The sequence below is a fragment of the Leptidea sinapis genome, chromosome 26 (genome assembly GCF_905404315.1).
Source record: "Leptidea sinapis chromosome 26, ilLepSina1.1, whole genome shotgun sequence".
NCBI lineage: Eukaryota > Metazoa > Arthropoda > Insecta > Lepidoptera > Pieridae > Leptidea > Leptidea sinapis.
This window is the reverse complement of record NC_066290.1, coordinates 6,805,650-6,828,058: the sequence shown is the minus strand read 5'-3', so window position 1 is coordinate 6,828,058 and position 22,409 is coordinate 6,805,650. Positions and strand designations below refer to the sequence as shown.

The 22,409-nt window shown below is 34.8% G+C and overlaps 2 protein-coding genes across 3 annotated transcripts in view; both read left to right on the top strand.

Annotated features, from left to right (window-relative positions):
* LOC126972534 (venom carboxylesterase-6) overlaps nt 1-11,580 on the top strand; it is a 48,479-nt gene extending 36,899 nt beyond the window's left edge. Inside the window, exons 9-11 of one of the 2 annotated variants that reach the window (XM_050819365.1) lie at nt 7,996-8,168; nt 9,246-9,529; nt 10,362-11,580. In XM_050819365.1, the coding sequence (XP_050675322.1) occupies nt 7,996-8,168; nt 9,246-9,529; nt 10,362-10,545 (641 nt within the window). In that variant the 3' untranslated portion in view covers nt 10,546-11,580. Of the gene's footprint in view, nt 1-1,282; nt 1,609-7,995; nt 8,169-9,245; nt 9,530-10,361 lie in introns of those variants that run through there. The other variant, XM_050819366.1, reaches the window with a different exon arrangement.
* A 2,475-nt stretch (nt 11,581-14,055) lies between these two features.
* The window catches only part of LOC126972540 (cystathionine beta-synthase), a 29,960-nt gene continuing 21,606 nt past the window's right edge, over nt 14,056-22,409 (top strand). Inside the window, exons 1-4 of the mRNA XM_050819375.1 lie at nt 14,056-14,414; nt 15,284-15,390; nt 18,295-18,465; nt 19,361-19,542. Coding sequence (XP_050675332.1) covers nt 14,347-14,414; nt 15,284-15,390; nt 18,295-18,465; nt 19,361-19,542 — 528 coding nt within the window. The 5' untranslated portion in view covers nt 14,056-14,346. The remainder of the gene's footprint in view (nt 14,415-15,283; nt 15,391-18,294; nt 18,466-19,360; nt 19,543-22,409) is intronic.

Genomic DNA, 22,409 nt, shown 5'->3' with positions numbered 1-22,409 from the left:
CGGAAATCCCGCTATGTCGCAAGATAAACGGAAAACATGCACTAAGTGTAAATAAATATTACTAGTTTCGAGCTTGGAGTATTTAACCGAATGAACACGGCATTGATGATAAAGCGTGGCTGTATGTGCATATTGCTTATTTGTTTTCTGGGGAAATGTTTGAGACTTGAGTGATATTTAAACTGACCGAACCATACATATGTGTGCTTCGTTGCATTGTCAAACATATTGTGCACATTCTAAGAAAGCGACAACATAAATAGGTTATATATATAGTGCATTTTATTTCCTCGATAGAGTCAGAAGTTTGTTCCACAAAATTAATATAAAAATCCAAACGAATTATGTATTATTAACATTAGAACGTAGAAATATGATATTGAAATAACTTAATATAATTAGGTACAACAATTGAGCATATTCACATGAAAATTCTTAGTTGTAGAGACTGTCTGAATTTCATAATGTTTAAAAACAATTAAATTATTGACTTCGATTTATATTTCAAAATTATTGTCAATAATATATTTATCAAACAAACACATTATTTCCACAATACACAGTATATACACATTAAACTTTGACTAAATCCATTAAATTTCAATTATAAGACATACACGTCACCAATCCGTCAGCTGTATAGCTACGGATATACTGCTTGCTATAAGCATTTAGGTGACATGAACTCAGGAAACTTCAGCCATGCAAAATGTGTCCAACTACATAATTTTATATTTATATTTATTTATTTATCACATGCGCCAGTCATGAGCATGTCGATGACGTGAATCCACAAGATTTTACCCCTACCGAAAAGTGCTCAACGCGGGTAAAGTAATTATCACTTCAAAAATTTCATGTGTTTTGGATATTCCCAATATCTATTTATTCTATCCATACTATGTCAGCCATAGTAAAACAAGTAATTTTTTCTTCTTAAATAGGACAAAGGAACAAAAATGGCGGACTATTACGTTTCGTTGCTACAGCACTTGCACTTTCCTTTTAGGTACATACTCTAAGGTCGTCAGTTTCTATAAAGCTAGGTATAATTTGTGACTCGCTCACCTTGCAAAATAATATTCAAAAAGTTGTCTTAATTGCATCGATATTTTACAAACGTTTACAATGATTAATAACTATAAATTAAAAAATTAATTAATTAATTTAATATTTTTAATATTATTTCAGCTTTCAATGATTGCATGTAGAAAACACTGTAGACCTTGATATTAATTTGTTTTTTGAAATCAAATCAAATCAAAAATATTTTATTTCATAGGTAAATCACATTACATTGGGCAAGGGCAAAGCCAAATTGGCTTCGAAGAAGCTGGGCGTCATCAATAGAGCACGGCAATACTTCAAGCCGGCCCACATTCTAGCGCTCTACAAAGCGCAGGTCCGGCCACACATGGAGTATTGCTGTCATCTCTGGTCTGGCGCACCCCAGTATCTGCTCGATCCATTTGACCGCGTGCAACGTAGAGCAGCTCAAATTGTCGGGGACTCAGTGCTCTGTGAACGGCTGGATCACTTGGCGTTGCGTAGAGACGTCGCTTCATTGTGTGTCTTCTACCGCATTTATCACGGGGAGTGTTCCGAAGAGCTGTTTAACCTGATTCCTGCCGCCGAATTCGCACGACACGCCACAAGTTAGGATATCATCCCCACCATCTGGATGTGTGGCGGTCCTCCACAGTGCGGTTATCAAGGAGCTTTCTCCGTCGTACTACAAAGCTGTGGAATGAGCTTCCTTGTTCGGTGTTTCCGGGACGATACGACATGGGTACCTTAAAAAAAATCAAGTACACCTTCCTTAAAGGCCGGCAAAGCTCTTGTGATTCCTCTGGTGTTGCAAGAGAATGTGGGCGGCGGTGATCACTTTACACCAGGTGACCCGTACGCTCGTTTGTCCTCCTATTCCATTAAAAAAAACATTTGAAATACCTACGAAATTTTTAATACAACAGCTCCTTCGAAAGGCAGATTTCCTAAGAGAAGAAAGAGCAAGAAACTCTAAGGTTGTTCTTTTCAAAACAGATTATTTCAAGTTTTTATTTAACTATAAATAACCTTTATCTGACCTGTAACAGCCTAACAACTTAGTCTCTAGGGTTATTTAGATACAGATATTCAGATACTTTATAGTAGGTACCCTTTTGTATACAACTTTGTCTTCAGAACTGATTTGTATTCGTTTAAAGATAAGTTGTATGTCAACAGCGCACTGTATGCCAAATCGTCAAAAAAAACTTTCAAGGGGGAATGACCTCGCGCTCCGAGGTAGGTTGGTAGGATGCGTAACAAATTCATCATGTAGTTATGCGTTAAATTCAATAAAAAATATAATTTAAAAGTGTGCCTACACGTGCAACAAGTAATAAGTAAATACTTTTCGGCGTAACGGCGTAAAGAACAATATTGTAATACCCATAGATAATACGTCTAGAAATCTAGATATAGTCTATTGCTGTTAGACAGCCGATAAATACAGGCCAGGAATATTACTTTAGTGTGCGTGATAACCTACGTCTTACTACGCGAATTGCTCTAAATAGAGGTTAGTACTAAACTCATTTTTTTTCGACGTTTTCACAGCTCTCAAAGTCTATCTATAATAGACGTATAAATGATCAAAGGTAACCAATAGACGAAAATTAAATAAATTTCAGTATGTATAGATACCTAAGTTGTAAAAGAATAAATTCTTTCTAATTGTATAATAACAATTTAATGATAAATTTAAATAAACTTTATTAAACTAAATTATGCGTTATTTTCATGAAAATAGAACAAAAACAGTAAAAACAGTAATAATAAAGTAAAAGCGACTTGGAGTGTAATTAACAATATAACTGGTAGATCGAATTGCCGTAACACCTCTATCTGTTTAAATATTAATAATCGCGTTATAAATTCGGAAATAGAAATTGCAAATGAATTTGATAAATACTTCTCCGAAATCCCGATTGTCACGACCAAATACCTTAACGCTTCGCCAAAAGCAGCATATGATATGCTTAAATTACACGTACCAGTATCTTCTACTGACTTGAAATTTAAGTATGTTACAGGTAGCGATATAATAAAAATCTTCAAATTAATTAACCTAAAAAATACAAAAGACCTATGGGGCCATTCGACTAATATTGTTAAATACATACTTGACATTATAGCACCTGAATTAGCAATAATATTTAATGAATGCATAGATGAGGGTGTGTTCCCTGACCTCATGAAATACAGCAAAGTTATACCTTTGTTTAAATCGGGCAGTTCTTTTGACCCTGCTAATTTCAGACCTATTTCAGTGCTGCCTGTTTTTAGTGAAATTTTTGAAAAACTTTTGCTTCAACAGCTACAAATGCATTTTTGTAAATTAATGAACAAAAATCAGTTTGGTTTCACTAGGGGTTTATCAACAATTAATGCGGGTACTAGACTCATTGAGCACATCTTTGACGCCTGGGAAGAGTCACAGGATGCATTGGGCATTTTTTGTGATTTGTCAAAAGCATTTGACTGCGTCCACCATGAAACTTTACTCCTAAAACTAAAGCATTATGGAGTGAAAAATAGAGCCCTAAATCTGTTAAAATCATATTTAAGCGAAAGAGTTCAGATAGTCGATGTAAATGGCAAACGGTCTTCGGGTAAACCTGTGCGAATAGGTGTTCCACAGGGTTCTATTCTCGGTCCTTTCTTGTTTCTTATATATATTAACGATCTACCGTTTGTGGTAGATGATAGCCATGAGATTGTATTGTTTGCTGATTTACTTTTAAAGTGAAGCGACGTGCGGATATTGATGACGAGGTAAGCAATGCACTCTCAAAGATAGTGCGTTGGTTTGAGACGAATAATCTGCACTTAAACAGTAAAAAAACAAAGTGTTTACGGTTCATTACACCAAACACAGCGGAGGTACAAACCAACGTACTTATAAATGACCAGAGATTGGAACTTGTGGACACTACGGTCTTCCTGGGTATCACGTTAGATAAAAAGCTTCAGTGGGGTCCACATATTACCCATCTAGCAGATAGACTCAGCTCTGCGGCATATGCAGTTAGAAAGATTAGAGAGTACACGAATGTTGCGACCGCTAGATTAGTGTACTTTAGTTATTTTCACAGCATCATGACGTACGGTATATTACTATGGGGTCATGCTGCTGACATTGATATAGTGTTTGCTCTGCAAAAGAGAGCTGTTCGTGCTATATATCAGCTTGGTTATAGACAGTCTCTCAAAGAAAAATTTAAAGAAATAAATATTATGACTGTTTATTGTCAGTACATTTATGAAAATTTAATATATGTTCACAAAAATCGTCACCTTTTTGCTCTTAATAGTGATTTTCATTATTATAACACTAGAAATAAGGGATTGCTTGTAACTAATTCTAGTAGGCTTCATAAGATACATAATAGCTTTAAGGGTAAATGTATACACTTCTACAATAAAGTCCCAGCCACTGTTCAGGCATTGTCTATAAATAAATTTAAATGTTTTGTAAAAAAATGGCTCTGTCGTAAATCCTATTACTCCACTGCTGAATATCTAAATGATCGGACAGCCTGGGACGAGATTGTGATTATTTTATAGCAACTGTACAATATTGTATATTTTTATTGAAAAGAGCGCAAAAAAAAAGAATGCTGGGAGAGTTTCTTGCGCCGCTTCTTCTCTCTCAGAGCGCCATTTGTTTCCGAAGCGGTAGTAGTATCTAGTAGTATAAGAAATGACATCAAAAAGAATTCTAAAGGAATCAATTTTGAGAAAATAAATGCCTTTTATGCCTTTACCTTCTTTATTTCAATATTGTTCTTTCTACCTACAAGCTACAGATAATATTTATCTAATAGAGAAAACAGTTCTGAGTAATAAGCATAGTTTAACGACGCTAGACGTAGATATATAGGTATTCCAGCTTTGATATCTTAGTTCTAAAATCTATAATATGCTTCCTATTATGAAATCGTAGTCTGTTTTAAATATTTTATCGTATGATAGTTACCCCATTCTCTATCTGAGTTTAGAACATTTTGAGCTTTGTGCTATTATATTTTTTATTGTTACTCAGAAAATATTTGTGTACGTAATTTTTAACTTACGTTTGCTGGGTTGACCATTGCGGCATCGTCTGCAAAAAAACTAAATAAAGTCCTGTTTGACTTTTTTGTATATTTCTATTATCGTTCTGGAAGATTCTTTACTGAGTTGCTACAAAAAACTGGTTCAAACTAGTTGTTCGTGCGAAAACTACCTAATGCTACTTATTATCAGCGTTATGTTATGAAATTGTTGCTATACAGCTTTGTTAGATAACAAAATGTCAAAAGTGTCCCGAATAGCTGTACATACAATCAGTATAGATACATTATAATGTCACGTAACCATATCTGTTTACATGGTTTACATACAGTTTTCCATCAGGTATTTATTATCATTGTATTCACAGTTTTATCAGCGATATACGGCCGTTTTCAATAACGTATCTCTAGTTACGAATACATTGCTGTCAGCGTTTAATGACAAGATCTTATATATCCATCGTTATGTCCAATATGGTTATTGTCTAATTCTGTCGATAGGTTATTGAAATGTAAGCAAACGTAAAAGGATAGCATTGTCTACTAAGTTCAACTAAGGATAGATAGGTTATTGAAAACGGCCATTAGTCAACATTTTGCATATTCTTTGTATATTCTTAGGTATAACTTTATACCAAGTTTAGTTGTAAGGCCGTTAGTGTATACTTATTTTGCGGGCTCCGTACGTTGGAAAATAAATCCGTTCACAAATATTTTAGTTGGCTAAGTCAGCCAAGGTTTGATTATTAGATCACATATTCAAAGTCTGCATCTACTTACTACCAATTCGAAATAATGTCTGTGACGGACGATAGCAAGAAACTTTAATTTTTCTAAAGATAAAATTGCCATTTAGGTACATTCCATTAATGGTCCTAAATAAAATAATCCTAATTATTCCGTTACCTTCTTGACGTTAATTTCTTGATAAATAATCCTTTTTTTACTACATGTATATGAATATATTATATACATGTAGTAAATACACACACCAAAATAATATTTTTTACTATTTTTGTCTGTCTGTTTGTTCCGGCTAATATCTGAAATGGCTGGACTTTTATTGGCAGGTAGCTGTTGTAATAAGGCGTAACTTCGGCTACGTTTTTTTACAAAAATTCATTTATTTTAGAAAAATAAAGTAATGTTGCAATGTCCATGAAACGGTGTAACTCTAATAATTTATATGGCAAAACAACGTTTCTCGGATTAGCTAGCATTATATTATAAAATTTGTACATAAGTAAGCAAGGCCCAAAAAATAGATTTTAAAGTTTTTGTCTGCTAGTCAATTTATATATTCATTGTAAGTGCAGGCTTACCTCTTTTGATTTGAATGCCATTCCAGTCCCATTTAAAATTTAGAGTTTGTTTTATTCCAATCGCAGTTCAAACGTGTTCGACGACGTTTTTCCATAAAAAAAACCCCAAAGGTGTACAAGTATTTTAATACATAGAAGTAAATTTTAAGCTTTAGTAGTTCTATCAAATAGCTACATAAAATTACTTTGTGACATTTGTAATTAGTTAATGTACCGGTGTAAACTTTCTCGTGATCAAGGTAGGCTTGCCGACAAAAACTACAATTGCTAAAATCATTGGAACCGCTATCACGTTGAAATATGAGAGATCTATGTCAATAAATGATTACTTAGATAGTTTCGAAAGTTGTCCAACCATTTCTGATTCTGTACGTTATTATATTGTTTGCTCTTTTTTTAATGTGCTTATTTCCTGAATAAAAATATTAACTATTAATCCCATCCATTAATCACCCTATTTTTTTAATGATAACTCTTGCATTGGTGAAACATTGTTTTGTAATTAACTTTATCGCGGTTTTGTTTGAGACCTAAATTGAAGCCATCCATACCGTAGGTACTTACTTATTTAGTTTTTTGTATAACTTATTTACAGAAGCCTCAAATCTATGTATGTATCTTTAAGCTGCAGAAGTTCTTCACAAGACACAAAAAAATCTTAAAAATAATAAGTTTCATTACGTCGTCTAGTCTGTCGGTAATTTTTACTTTATTTTGTTGTTGTTCGTTCATTTAGTTCGTAGAATAACGAACAAATATTACGGGACGTTTTTATTGCGATTTAAGTATATCTTTTACATATAAACCCAGCCAGGTATTGAAATATAAACAAATCAGGTCATCTTAAATACAGGACGATCAATCCATTAAAAATTATATACTCTGTGTGAAAACACTCCAACTTACTTTTCATATGTGATGCCATGCGCCTATTGTTCAACCGCAAAAGATGGAATTTTATGCGACTACAAATCTCGTTGATTTGTAGTCGGACAGATATCGTCAACTTCGTAATTGTAAGTAATGAATAAATCGTTTTTAGATACTATCAAAACGGTTATAGTAGATGCTGTATCGGGGATTCCAAACTTGTAATGAAAATTCTCTCATTTAACATGTAGTCAATCGTGTATCTCTCAACAGAAGAAAGGAAATAATCCAAATGTTCTTATTTGTTGTTATATAATAATTTTTGGAGTGTGAAACCAAGACTTTAGGCATCGGAATTGATAGCAAAGTGTACATAATGTTCAAGGTATATAATATAATAACAAAAGACGATATACTCAAAGAAAAAGTGACTATCTTTCTGCCACCCCGACAACTTTATTTATATTTCCTTCAGTTCTGAGAGTATAATATCCAAACTTATATTTACAAGAACCTGTAGATGGCGCCACACCTGGAAAGTTGTACTAACATATATTTATACATGATATTGCGTTTGGGTGAACACCTGGACTTTGTCTCAAATCGTCCAAAAATTTTCGAACAAACATGTATTCTCAATGGATACATAACAGTAATAATTATTCATTCCTAAGCGCTAATAATTAATCGTATTTATCTTTCAGGGCTGCAACGTTATCCGAAGCTGCTGAGTGAGATAGAACAAGAGTTCAGTCGCGTGGTGCCTCCCGAGCTGGCTGGGTCCGCGGAGCAGAGGGAGAGGGTCGCAGAGCACATCAAACTGTTCTACTTCCAACAGCGACCGGTCGATATGCGAAATGTCGATAATCTTATTGATGTAAGTCATTTTTTTAATTGCATTTTTGCTATGCAATTGCGTGAGAAAAAGTAACAAGACGACCAAGAAATTCCTAAAACCATATACATCACCGGTGAAATTTTCTCACTATAATAAATGAGCTTCGTATGAGCGTATAGACTGAATATTACTGCCACGATTTGAAGTTTTAATTTGAATGAATATTTTAATGTCATCTGTATCAGTTAATGTATACGAATGTCTACAACGCCATTCAGACATTTTTGACGACCTTTTTAGGCGATTGGGATTTGTTAGTTTAATTGTTTATAGCATGACAAAGGCAATGCCATACAATACTGAGCGGCACCGAATTTGTTCTCGTTACTTTAAGACATAAAATGTTATGGTCCTGTCTATCGTCAACGCGAACATGGTCGAAAAGCATGTTGTTTCATGCAACGCAGACGACTGTTGCGACAAGCAAGAGAAAGCGATACATTGGACGAAATATTGTCCGTAGAAATTCCAGGAAATACATGTTTTTGAGTAATCCCAACAAATTTGTCATTATAGAATCTCCATTACGTGCGCGAGGGTTCTTTACTTTTACAATTTTTGAAAACTTACATTAAGAACGGCCAAAGTCCAGGTAAAATTTGTGTAAAAATTGGAGGATTATACTAAATTTGTTTCTTGAAATTTTTATTTTGTGCTTCGACAGAAACCTACATACAATGCACAAAACAACTATTAGTATTTTTTTAAGAAAGATGCGTTAAAACTTCGTAATCGCGTACGAGTGTTTGTATGATAAATATTACGTGTTGGCCGCTCTTAATAGCCCATTCATTATAGTCTGACAAGTTCGCGCGCGTCCGTCCCACAGGGTGACAGACTGTGGCGGGGTAATAAGATAAGGTAGCGGGTAGTGTTGCGAGGAAGGGCAATCCGTGAGACTAGCGTAGTACCTACGGAGTACGAAGTTGTCGGACTAATGCTACGACGCCTTTCAAACCGAAACTAATTAATTTATATAACGCCATCTGGTACGATGAAACTTCCCTACAACTTTACCACGCCTAAAAAATGTTAAATCAATAAAAAATGTTTCAGATGTTCACGGACATAATGTTCCTCCGTCCCGTACTGGATACGATACGGTTACAGGCGGAAACAAACCGAACTAGTCCGACATATCTGTACCGATTCGCCTTCGACGGAGCCCTGGGGCTCTTCAAGCGAATGCTCGGCATCACGCATCCCGGAGCCTGCCACGGGGACGAGATGGGATACCTGTTCTACTTCTCCAGATTTAACTACAGGCTGGATGACAACTCACCCGAATTAGCCGTCTCCAAGAAGATGGTGCAAATGTGGACTAATTTCGCGAAAACTGGGTAAATTATTTATATCATTACATACTCTATTTCTTGAGTGAATGGCAACTATAAGCGTTCCTAAGTAGAATAGGATTGGACGGACGCATAACCCTAGGAGAAGAAGAATATAGAAGCTTTAATTGTCCTGCAACTTATGTTCTGGTGGAACTAGTTGATTATTTATTATCGTACTATTGTAGCTGCTCGCAGCGCCATAGATCAGTGTTCTGTAGTTTGCAGTAGTAAAATATGTATATATATATACTACTTTACTTTACACTAGCGCTGACCGAGTATACGTTTTTTTTTATGATAATAAGGGACGAGACGAGCAGGACGTTCAGCTGATGGTAATTGATACGCCCTGCCCATTACAATGCAGTGCCGCTCAGGATTCTTGAAAAACTCAAAAATTCTGAGCGGCACCACAATTGCGCTCGTCACCTTGAGACTAAGATGTTAAGTCTCATTTTTCCAGTAATTTCACTAGCTGCGCCCTTCAGACCGAAACACAGTAATGCTTACACATTACTGCTTCACGGCAGAAATAGGCGCCGTTGTGGTCCCCATAATCTAGCCGGCATCCAGTGCAAAGGAGCCTCCCACTGGTAAAACGTAGTGTTAAGTGCCAATTAAAATAAAATAAAGATTAAATTATTAAAATTTTTGGGGTATAAAAATAGATGACGACCGAATCATCGTGATTAAAAAACAGGATTGATCGTTTTAGCTGAATCATAATAAAATATTCCGATTCTCAGACCTACCCGATATGCGTACAAAATTTCATATAAACCGGTTCTATTTACGACTTTAGTATACAAAAGTTAATTATTATATTCACACGCAGGAACCCAACACCGCCCGTCGACTACGAGTCAGTGGTCAACTTCAAGTGGAACCCGGTAAACGACACCCGCCACAACATAAACTATCTCGACATCACCGGTAACTTTACTCTGAGGACAGACCCTGAACCCAAGAGAGTACGTTTTTGGGATTGGCTGTATGAGAACTACGCAGCGAAACAGTGACGTTTGAAAAAAAAACATTTGTTATTTATACTCTGTGGATGTAGTGGTTCTGTCAGCGTAGTATACAATTATAAACAAAGATTAGGTTAAATATTTTTATTAATCGCTGTACTAGCGAAGGGAAATTGTTATTTTGTCTCTGCTGTTATTATGGTCTTTACGAGTCCTGGTGCAGATCTTGAGCAATCAGTGTTCGTTAAATCAAATTGTTTATTCATTAAGGTAGAAACTTAACTTCCATTACTGTCGAATTCGTAGATATATAGATATATTTTAAAGTTGAGCTTAAATGAAAGAAGTGCCAAGAAGCCCTTGCCCCTCTTTTAAATTAAAATAAATAAATATTTGAATAGTGTTTCGACTCCATATATAATTACTGAAAAAAAATACGTAGCCAAAATTGGCATTGAAAAAGATCGATCGACGCTAAATATGCGTGAATTATCATTGGTAGGGAAGATGCTCTACTTCCTTTCGTAATGGTATTATGGTATGGCGTAACGCACGCAAAACCAGCGATCAACCTAGAGAAGCTCATTCTCACCGAAAAAATGAGAGGGACTAGTTAAAGGATTGAAGCCCGAAACATTAGTCTGATCAGGCGGCAGAGCACTTTGAAAGTTAGTATATACATCAACACTAGTAGGAAATAATATGTTTTACTTACCTACTCGGCTAGCTACGCGCTCCATGTAAGTACTTTGCTATTGACACGCCCCTAACTTTGTTGTCAGTATACCTAAGTAGTTTTAAAACTATCGCAAATCAGTCATTTAAAAAAAATTGTGACGATAGATTTTATCATGGCAAAAGAACTTGTTATATTATTTTTGTATACATGTTTAGTGTTATACTTTAATATTGTTGATACGTTTCATTGTTGTTGTATAAAATTAAGAATTAATTTTTTATAGTCTCTATGAGATAATGTAACTAGATTTAAAGTAATTTAAATGTTATATCACTTATTTAACTTTTGTTATCACTTAGGCTGTACATTATGTTTGGAAACTTTAACAAATTAGAATAATAATTGCTTTAACTATACATATTTAAGTATTTTCTATGTTTTATTTAAGCAAGGTTACAACTCCATTCATCCTCCATCTACAGAAAAAAACACATTCCACAAAAGTTTTTCTTACAAATAAACTTTGGGATAGAATTATTTTATCAAAAAAAAGGATCTGTGTATATTATGTAGTAGCAGCGTCAAAATATACCCACCTTATAATCTAATATGTACTAGATCCAGCTATCCACATAAATAGCGACGAATACGGTATGAGTCAAATAATATGCTTTCCTATATATTACCTTCCACATCACTGCTCGGGAATAACAATAGAGTACACCTCAGAAATAGAGTATTGTCTTATGTCATAATGGGTCCTACGCTCAGTGAAGCACTCAAAATTTTGTGTCATTTTCAAAGCCATGGAGTTATGTAGACTGCTCAGTAAAGCGAGGGTTTCAAACTGCACAAAACTAAGGCTTTATTCCAGATGTGAAAACTCTACTTTTCACACCTTCTGCGATTCTACAAAGAGAGAGAGAGTAAATATCAGTATTGAGGGCCGTTCTTCATTGATTAAATAGTGTATTATAAACCTAGGGAGGGAATTATGACATTTCAAACCGCGTGCAAAATTCGATCCTAGCCGAAGGTTGGGTTGGCAGGCACGCGATTTGAGATGGGCTTTTCCCCTCCCATGACGCGAATGTGATTCCTTACCGCACCTGTAATGAAAAGTTCGTTCGTCTAGAAAATTCTTCACTTTGAATGATTAAAAATGAAACATCATAAAAAATACACTTAATTATCGTCGAATTCACAATCATTAGTGATGTTATTGAAATATTGATCAGTTCTTTATTATGTGCTTAGAGAGACATGGTTCAAATAAAGAGGCTTGCTCGGTTGTCCTCCTTTTCCATTAAGAAAAATAAAAAACCGTATTACATTTATCATGATACTCCTGATACTCAATATCCACTTCGATCTCTAGGCTACCATGGATTGAAAATACTCATTGAAAGTATTGAAAATGATGAAATTTTAATTGTTTTCAATAATCCTAACACTTTTTTAATGTTTTTATTTAAGAAATATCTGCTCTTGCTCGGATTTTTAAGAATGTAGGTACAAAACTTGAACAAGGAAACAAACTAATAGGACATCTGGATTCAAACTGGGGTCTACTGCTTTCCGTATCACCCAATGTCCTATCTGAGGTATTATAGTCTTGTATATAGTGGCGAAATTTACATTTGTTCATTCTTCGTTATTCTAATGTTTCTCATCGTTATTCTATTGTAGCTATTTCTCATTAAAACACGGACAAAACTACATTTTTTAAAATTGACACCTAGCTAGATCGATTTCTCGCCCCCAAAACTTAGCTGTATACTAAATTTCATTAAAATCGTTGGAGCCGCTTCCGAGATTCAGATTATATATATTATACAAGAATAGCTCGTTTCATATATAAGAGTATAATATATAAGATATACAGTTTACATGAGGCGACTGTTTATTTCTTCAATAATCTAGAGACTGAGCGTTTGGAGATTAAATAAAACAACTGCTTGAGTAGTATGAAGACTGTGAGGAATATGTGGAAGATGATTTTTATTTCAGTTACATGATATATATACAAAATCCTTAAAACTAGTTAACCAATTACAATTGTTACTTAAAAAATATTTACAAGTTGAGAAAATACACACCAATACTAAAGCTTACATTTTGACCAATAGTAAAACGTTTCATTCAATAAGAATTGAGAATAATATTTTGTGTTCTATCTCGCTCTAAAACTAATGTTATCGCAGTAAACCGGCCAGCGAGCGAGCGCTTGTGTAAACTCGCGTCAAACCTCGATCATCCGATCTCAATGAGCATTTAGCACCCACTCTGTCGCCCATTGATTAAAATTGAATGAATAGTGATCGACTGATCAACGCCCCGACGCTTCAGTCGAGTACGCTCGGCCTTGCTGTGAGGTTGTGTAACGCGGAGCATATTACTGATCACGTGAGTATATCTGCGGTCTTCGAGAGAACGTGACGATGCTTGTACTTCGATGAGCTGATTACTGGTGATCTGCATGATTCTAAGACTTGATGTACAGTATTATGAAATGGTTCTTATCAGAGCTAATATTACGGTATATAAAATAAAATGTTCTTTCAGAACGAATCTTTCGGCATACGCTTATTACAGTTAATATGCACGATTAATATTTCTACGATCTATAATGCTACGAAGGTATTACGTTACAAGTTAGATATTAGACATTTGTATAAATTGATATTATTGGTTGTAGGTACAGCTTTTTTTTTTCAATGGGTATTTTTAATCAGAATCTTTTCAGAAGTTTCACATTATCCAATGAAGGCAGCCATATTTTATACCCAAAACACAGTAAAAAAAATTATCGATATGGCCTATCCTTGGTTTCCTTCATCATTGTTGAAATCTGACTTCTCTGACAGAATCTGTCACTGTCAGACGTCAGTCTCATGTGCGAGCCTTGAGGGAACGCAAAATTTAAATTATTCTTCGAGGAGTTCCTACACGGAGGGGTACTTTGTGTTGTGGTTTTGAGGTTAACCTGTTATATTTTCGTACAATAAAACAACATTGATAGTATAGTATCTATCATTAATGAATAATTGAACAACGGTTTACTAAAACAGCATTTGATTAATTACTCTGCAGCTAAAATTACATGTATTAAAAACCAATAAGCACTTAAAACTTTTGAAGTTTACAATATAGAAATAAGTGAAGTTAAAATGGAAAATGGAAGGACAAAAACTGAGTATTTCAACCTTAAGAAAATGCCACACATCGTTAAAGCACTGTATGTATTGGGTAACTTCTAATTATTTAAACTATGCAGTGGTTTCCTGTACAACTTTTGGTTACGAAATAAATTTATCTCAGATTATAAATATCGTGATTCATGATTAATATAATTTTTAAGAGAGGTTCAAGTAGTAAAAATAACTTTTGGTTTTTGTCAACTAACGGTAAAGATCATAATTTATCAAAAAGTTATACAGAGAATACCTGGCAAATATAATTTTAAAATATATAGGTAGATAGAGGTAAATACCTACGATAGTAGGTTCAAAAGCTTGGTAAAAGTTTAGCACCACCCTAAATTAGTTTAAGGGTTCCGACTATGCCATGAGCTTCAAATGTATTCTTACTAACTAGCATTGTTGGTCTAGTGGATTGGAAATAAACCACCAATGGGGATGATGGGGCACATCATGAAAGATTGCTAGCTTACTAGACCCTGCCATCCCCTTTGGCCTATGAGAGTCTAGGTAGCCAATTTCAAAATATAAATTCAATCTCCATCATTTTAGATATCAAATAAACAATTGGGTTTGCTATCCAAAATAGTATGAGTGAAAATAAAAAAAATGGCAGCTTTATCAAAATATTTGTGTCATTCTCTTCTCCTAAAAATAATTTTTATCAATTTAACATAATATGGTTAAAAAATTGCAGTGGTCATGTCATAATTTATTCATGTGCAATGTTTAATTTGAATTGGGCTAAAGCCTGTCAAGTTTAGATGAACATACATTTTTAAATATATAAATGAAGATTAATATTTTCCGGCTCAATCTATTTGAATATGGCCTATTTGGTGTAATTGACATCCCGCAATGCATACTCTATGTATGTTAAAGTATGTATCTTAATTTCTGTTCACAGTGATCGGAATCAAAAAGTACACCCAAATGTGTTGCATGCAATTGGAAATACACCACTTGTAAAATTATCTAAAATACCAAAAGAAGAAAATCTGAAATGTGATGTTTGTAAGTAATTATAATATTTATGAATTACAAATGGTAAATAGAATTACACAATTAGATAAGTATTGTAGTGTGTGTGAGGCCTTCCCTCACATGTGGGATTGTTGCACAATAAAACAATCTAATACTCTCTGGTATAAGGATATATTTTTTTATGTATATATGCTGAAGGCTGACCATGTTTACTTCACTTCATTTTCTATTCTATTCTTTCAAGTGGCTTCTGTGGAAGGGGCACCACAACTCTCCAATGACACGTTTCAGTAGACCAACAAGCTAAGAGTGTGTCATTTGGTCGGTGTAAACAAATTTACAAGTGATTATAGTAATGACTGGTGCCCAGAATCAAAACAGATTTATTTTCTTATTATACCTGAAACAATTATACATGCTGTTAGATTATATTGGACAAACACTGATAATATAACTTATATAAAACATCTGTCTATACTGATTATGTTTTTATTTGAGTCACTTTCCAATTTAAATAAATTCTTTTTCATTGTTATACGGCCAACCTTATAACAATTTTTTTATTCTCCTCTGATATTTTATGCAATCCTAGCGATCTGCCTAGCACAATAAGCCAATTTATTGTCTCTTTTGTGGTTAATTTTTGTCATGTACTTCATTTTTGTAGTCAGTTCCATCGAACTGATCTACATGTTTGCTGACTATCCGGTGGTGAATCTATCAGCAAGGTTAAGAATGCTGTGATTGACAATGAGTTCTTGTGATTGGGTAAAAAGGCATAAAAGGCATTTATTTTCTCAAAATTGAATCCTTTAGAATTCTTTTTGATTTTATTTCATATACTACTAGATACTACTACCGCTTCGGAAACAAATGGCGCTCTGAGAGAGAAGAAGCGGCGCAAGAAACTCTCCCAGCATTCTTTTTTTTTCAGCGCTATTTTCAATAAAAATATACAATATTGTACAGTCGCTATAAAATAATCACAATCTAGTCGCAGGCTGTCCGATCATTTAGATATTCAGCAGTGGAGTAATAGAATTTATGACAGAGTAATTTTTTTATAAAACATTTAAATTTATTTATAGATAATGCCTGAACAGTGGCTGGGACTTCATTGTAGAAGTGTATACATTTACCCTTAAAGCTATTATGTATCTTATACGGTAAGAACTCCTTGTTACAGTATTTTAGTATAGGAAGCGCAAAGGTAGTGACAATTCATTAAATAAGTCTAAAGCTCTTTTCAGACTTGGCTATAATATTATAGAATATAGTTCATAGCACAACAATGTCAGGCACCATTCATTATTATGGACATGTTCATACTTCACTAATCTAGATCACCACAGTTCTATTGCAAAGGCTAAATGACCTTTCTATTAGATGGCAGCAATGTATAGATAATAATAGTAATTATTGTGATTTCAATGTTTAATAAAAAAAAAAATTTCAATTATTCAGTACAAATCAGCAATTTCATACTTAGACCCTTAATATTATAAACCCGAAAGTTTGTAAAAAAGTATGGATGTATGTTTGTTACTCTTCAATGCAAACACTACTGAATGGACTTTGATAAAACTTTACAATAATACAGCTTACATATCAGAATACCACATAGGCTATAATTTATTAAGATATAGTGTGTATTATCCAAAATATAACTATATCAAGTAAGCAGGAAAAATATCTTCCGTCTGTGAGGTATTGGTAAACCATAAAATACAACAAAATCAATTATTTATTTTAATGCATATTTGTTTCTTTCAAATTTATTCTTATGTCAAAGTAAACACTATTATCGCTTCTGTTATTAACCGATTTCAAAAAGGAGGAAGTTCTCAATTCGTCTGTATGTTTTTCTCTATGTATGATAAAAACCTCAAAAGTTTCGACTGGGTGAACCGATTTTGATATTCCTTTTTTTATTTGAAAGCTGGTGCTTCCCGTGTGGTCTCATTGTATTTTGGTCCATATCTGACTATGGCATCCATGAGAAAACCATAAAAGTCTTAAATTTGCTATACATACGTATAGCAAAGTGGATGATAAATTTACGAATAACTCAAAATCGCGCCAACCGATTTCGATGATTCTTTTTTTATTGGTATTAATTAATTATCAATGATAGTTTGGTTCTGATTACGGAATTCATGACAAAGTAAGTAGTTTGCCCTGTACTTTACCCGGGGCGTAAAAAGAATAGGGGAGTCCCAGGCCCATGGGTGTCGTAAGAGGCGACTAAGGGCTTTTTAGAAGTGGGAGAGTCACGCTGCCGTCTTTTGACGTCAGCACAATCGGACCAGACTCTTCCGGGTTAATTACCACACTCGCACAGAATACCGGCGTGAAGTAGCGCCCTAGCGCCGCTATGTTTCGCATGGTTAGTGTCGAGGACCGGTGGCCATTCCCCCTCCCCTCCACCCGAATATGACAGCGGATCTTCAAAAGATTTTACCCCAGGAGGGTACCGGCTCTACCAGAGTCGGAGAATCCCTCCCCGAGCACTCTAGCTCGGGCTGCCCTTCGTATTCTGGGGAGGGCACAGAACCGAGCATGACCAAGGACAAACGAGGCAGTAACACCACGGCACCCCGCTCCACACTCAACGTGGACTTTTGCAATATCAGGGTAATTCACTCCAATTTAAACGCCGTCCACCACCACCTTGAGACGGCGCAGCCGGCTTTGTGTTTCCTTACGGAGACGCAGATATCTCGACCTAGCGATACGTCATATTTAACGTACCCCGGGTACAAAATTGAGCACAATTTTTTGCCTCATGCCGTCGACGACGTCGCGGGCAGCAGCTACTTTACTACATTACACTCAAATTAAAGAGATTTTGTTTTTTCTGTGAATTTGACTTACATGGATATCACTTGCATTCGAGGTTTTACTGTACATCTTATTTGTTCTGTTTGGTTTCAGATGTAAAATGTGAATTCATGAACCCTGGTGGTTCTGTGAAAGATAGAATAGCATATAGAATGGTACTTGATGCAGAGGAGAAGGGTATATTAGTACCGGGCAAGTCAGTTATTATTGAACCCACTTCGGGCAATACTGGAATTGGTCTTGCACTTGCCGCTGCTGTTAGAGGTAAATAAATTTGCTTAAAAATAAATGAATGCTTTTTTACTGAACAGATCTATCTATCTTCTCAAAGTTATTCGGCTAATCTTCTCTAACTTATTATGTCACTGGACTGTTTATGTATTTAGCTATTTGATTGGGCCATTATGAGTATTGAGTAACACGAGGAACAAACATAAACTTGTTATGCCTACTACTCGGTTGGGTCGAGTTAGTAAGTCTTTTGTTGGGCGATGTATATTCTTCTACAATATGATCCCAGAAAATGTACAAAACAAATGTGTTACGAAATTTAAAAGAATTGTTAAAAAACGTTTGTGTGGGAAAGGTTATTATAGCATAAACGATTTTCTTAATGACACCACGGACTGGGAATAAAGCGAACACCTTCAGGCTCTTTAATTATAAATGTTTATTGTACGATATTACATTGTAATCCATATTTTATATTTAAAAAAAAAAAGCCCGCTGAGTTTCTTGCGCCCATTTTTCTCAGGTCTGAGGCAGTCTCTTTTGAATGGGTGTTAGATTTTGACGTTCAATAAGTGATTTTAAATCCTATTTTGAATAAAAATATTTGAATTTGAATTGGTTCTTCTCATACCAACCTGCACAGGCAGACTCCAGAAAACAGGCCTTTCAGACTGCTACAGGAATCATTATGTATAAGACATTTATTCATTAGCTATTCTTAGCAGCTCTTAGCACTCCTCATGGAAACTTATTAAAAAGATTATTGTTGATTGATTGTGTTTTTTTAATAAATTTGATTTATTTGATTGAATGACACATTTTTAAATCATAGCATGTAATTATGATTAGCAACTTAGCTGTAGGTTTTACTAGTTTGTAGGTTTTACTTTTTGTATTGTGTTTATTGAAAGATATTTTTGTCTTAAAGCGTACAGGTGCATAATAGTGTTGCCGGAGAAAATGTCAGATGAAAAAGTGAACACGTTATTGGCATTAGGGGCAGAAATTATTAGAACACCCACAGAAGCAGCCTCTGAGTCACCAGAGAGTAATATAATGGTCGCTAGGAAGTTGGCAAAGGAGATACCAAATGCAGTCTTACTTGATCAGGTAACTAGCCTATACATTTATATAATATACACTAAATGGCCGCTGAGTTTCTTGTATATTCTTCTCACGAGCTTTTTTTTTTATTAAAATAAGGGACAAGACGAGCAGGACGTTCAGCTGATGGTAATTTATACGCCCTGCCCATTACAATGCAGTGCCGCTCAGGATTCTTGAAACCCCAAAAATTCTGAGCGGCACTACAACTGCGCTCGTCACCTTGAGACAAGATGTTAAGTCTCATTTGCCCAGTAATTTCACTAGCTACGGCGCCCTTCAGACCGAAACACGGTAATGCTTACACATTACTGCTTCACGGCAGAAATAGGCGTCGTTGTGGTACCCATAATCTAGCCGGCATCCTGTGCAAAGGAGCCTCCCACTGGTAAGCTCTACTTTTTCCGAACATATGGTAGATTCAGTAACTTAAAAAAATAAAATATTTATAGTGCGCTTCAAAAGAGCATAGCTTATGCCTAATTGATTAAAGTTTATTTTACTTTGAAATTAAGGTCTCTCTTTGCAATATCAAAGTAACAGGTTTTTTTACGTTTATGTATTTTGACATGGTAGCAAACTATTACTGTAAAGTAATTTTTTTCTTGGTTGAAGTTTAGAATCATGAAAATTTATTAGTCTCGTGCCAGAGTTTGGCGAGTCAACATCTCCTGAGGATACCTCGCGTAGAGGCGAAACACGTGTCGAATTAACACTCAAGAAAGCTCAAAATATTTTGGTTTAGAATTATGCTGTTGGAGGGATCAGGGATTTGTAAAAAACAAATTTAAAAAATAACTGGAATATATAACCCTCCCCAACCTAAACTTTCACGTTGATGACGCGAAGTTTCCCAGGCCATTGTCATCAAAATTATCAGGTGACCTGGAAATACAGTAATTTTTTGTGAAATAGGTGGGATTCGGGTGTTATCCGTTGCCGCGTAATTCCACCCAAAACAGCACAGCCACTATGTGGAATCAACACAACTACAACTCGGTTGCAGTTTTCACGAACCGATACTTCTTAGGAACAAACATAAACTTGTTATGCCTACTATTCGGTTGGGTCGAGTACGATATTACATTGTAATCCATATTTTATATTTAAAAAAAAGCCCGCTGAGTTTCTTGCGCCCATTCTTCTCAGGTCTGAGGCAGTCTCTTTTGAATGGGTGGTAGTTTTTGACGTTCAATAAGTGATTTTAAATCCTATTTTGAATAAAAATATTTGATATTTGAATTTGAACATTAAAGATTCAAGCATACTTCCAACTGAAAGGCTGGCATCGTTACCCTTGACCCCCTGGTGATGCGAATGTCCATGGGCGATTGTCTCACCACTTTCACATCACATGGGCTTCTAATCTTCTTGTAATCGTTAAATGTGACCATACCATTATTCCGTAACTATATTAGATATCAAAAAACTTTACATTGATACTGATATTACGTTTTCTAATCAGTGAAATAACAACAATAACTTTTTAAAAATCAACCGAGGCGTATCCAAACTTTTAATATTAAACACTCCCATACATTTTAAAAGTCTCCCATACAGTTGAAAGCTTTTTGACATCTGTAATACTTAAAAACACGTAACAATTAGCTCACAACGGCGCCTATTTCTGCCGGCTAGTGAAATTACTGGCTAAATTAGGCTTAACATCTTATGTCTCAAGGTGACGAGCGCAATTGTAGTGCCGCTCAGAATTTTTGGGTCTTTCAAGAATCCTGAGTTGCACTGCATTGTAATGGGCAGAGCGTATCAATTACCGTATCATCAGCTGAACGTCCTGCTCGTCTCGTCCCTTATTATCATAAAAAAAAAATACCTACATTTCCTGTATAAAAAAACTATAACTAGAATGTGCGTCTTTTACCCAATGGTAAAATTTTATTTCATGTGTTTCATGATAATAATATTTTTGTTATTTCCTGTAATGCAAAGATTTTTGTTATCAGCGGAACTTATCAAGTTGTTTTTTTTAACCATGATAATGGGTCATGGACTTCTTATCGGCACAGGGAATAATGCCATTTTAAAATTGTTTTGCTGCTTCCTATGTACATAGTTTTTTCATAGCATTTTTTTATATTTGTACTAGCTGCCTCGACAGACGTTGTTCTGTAGATAATAAAAAAATACTGTTTTATAGGAATTGTTATAATGAAATTGTTTCACAGCGGAACTGTCAAACCGTGCGTCACTAAATTCTCTCATAGAAAATATGTCCATATAAAACAAATATTGGAAATAAAAATAATTATGGGTCCAAAATCGAAATAAAAACTATCCTATCTCTCAAGTTGGACCAAACCGCACTCCATGAAGTAATCCCCATTAAAACCTGTTCATTAGTTTAGGGAGTCCATCGAGGACAAACAACGTGTCACGTAACTTATATTATATATTAAGATAAGATATGCTAGCCTTCGTTAGAATTCATTCTTTTCTAAGAAACATTGTAGTTAAGATGACGTATGTTATAGAGTTGTCTAAGTACTTACTGTTATACTGAAACATATCGAATTTCACAATTCTGTCATTAATATTTTAATAAAATTTAATTTTAAAGATATATATATATATTACAATATAATTATGTACAATTTAATAATTCATTGATGAGAATAGTATCTACATAATTTAATAATTCATTGTTAAAATAATCAATGAGATTCATTATATATACTTATACTAGTGGACCCCACAGACGTTGTCCTGTACACACGTCTTAAATTTGAAAAATCGGTCCAGCCGTTAGGAGGAGTTCACTAACATACACATGAGCAAGAGAACTATATTATATGGACGGTATTGAGAATGTAAACCAATCTCAAATTCACTGAAACAAACAAAAATATCATTAA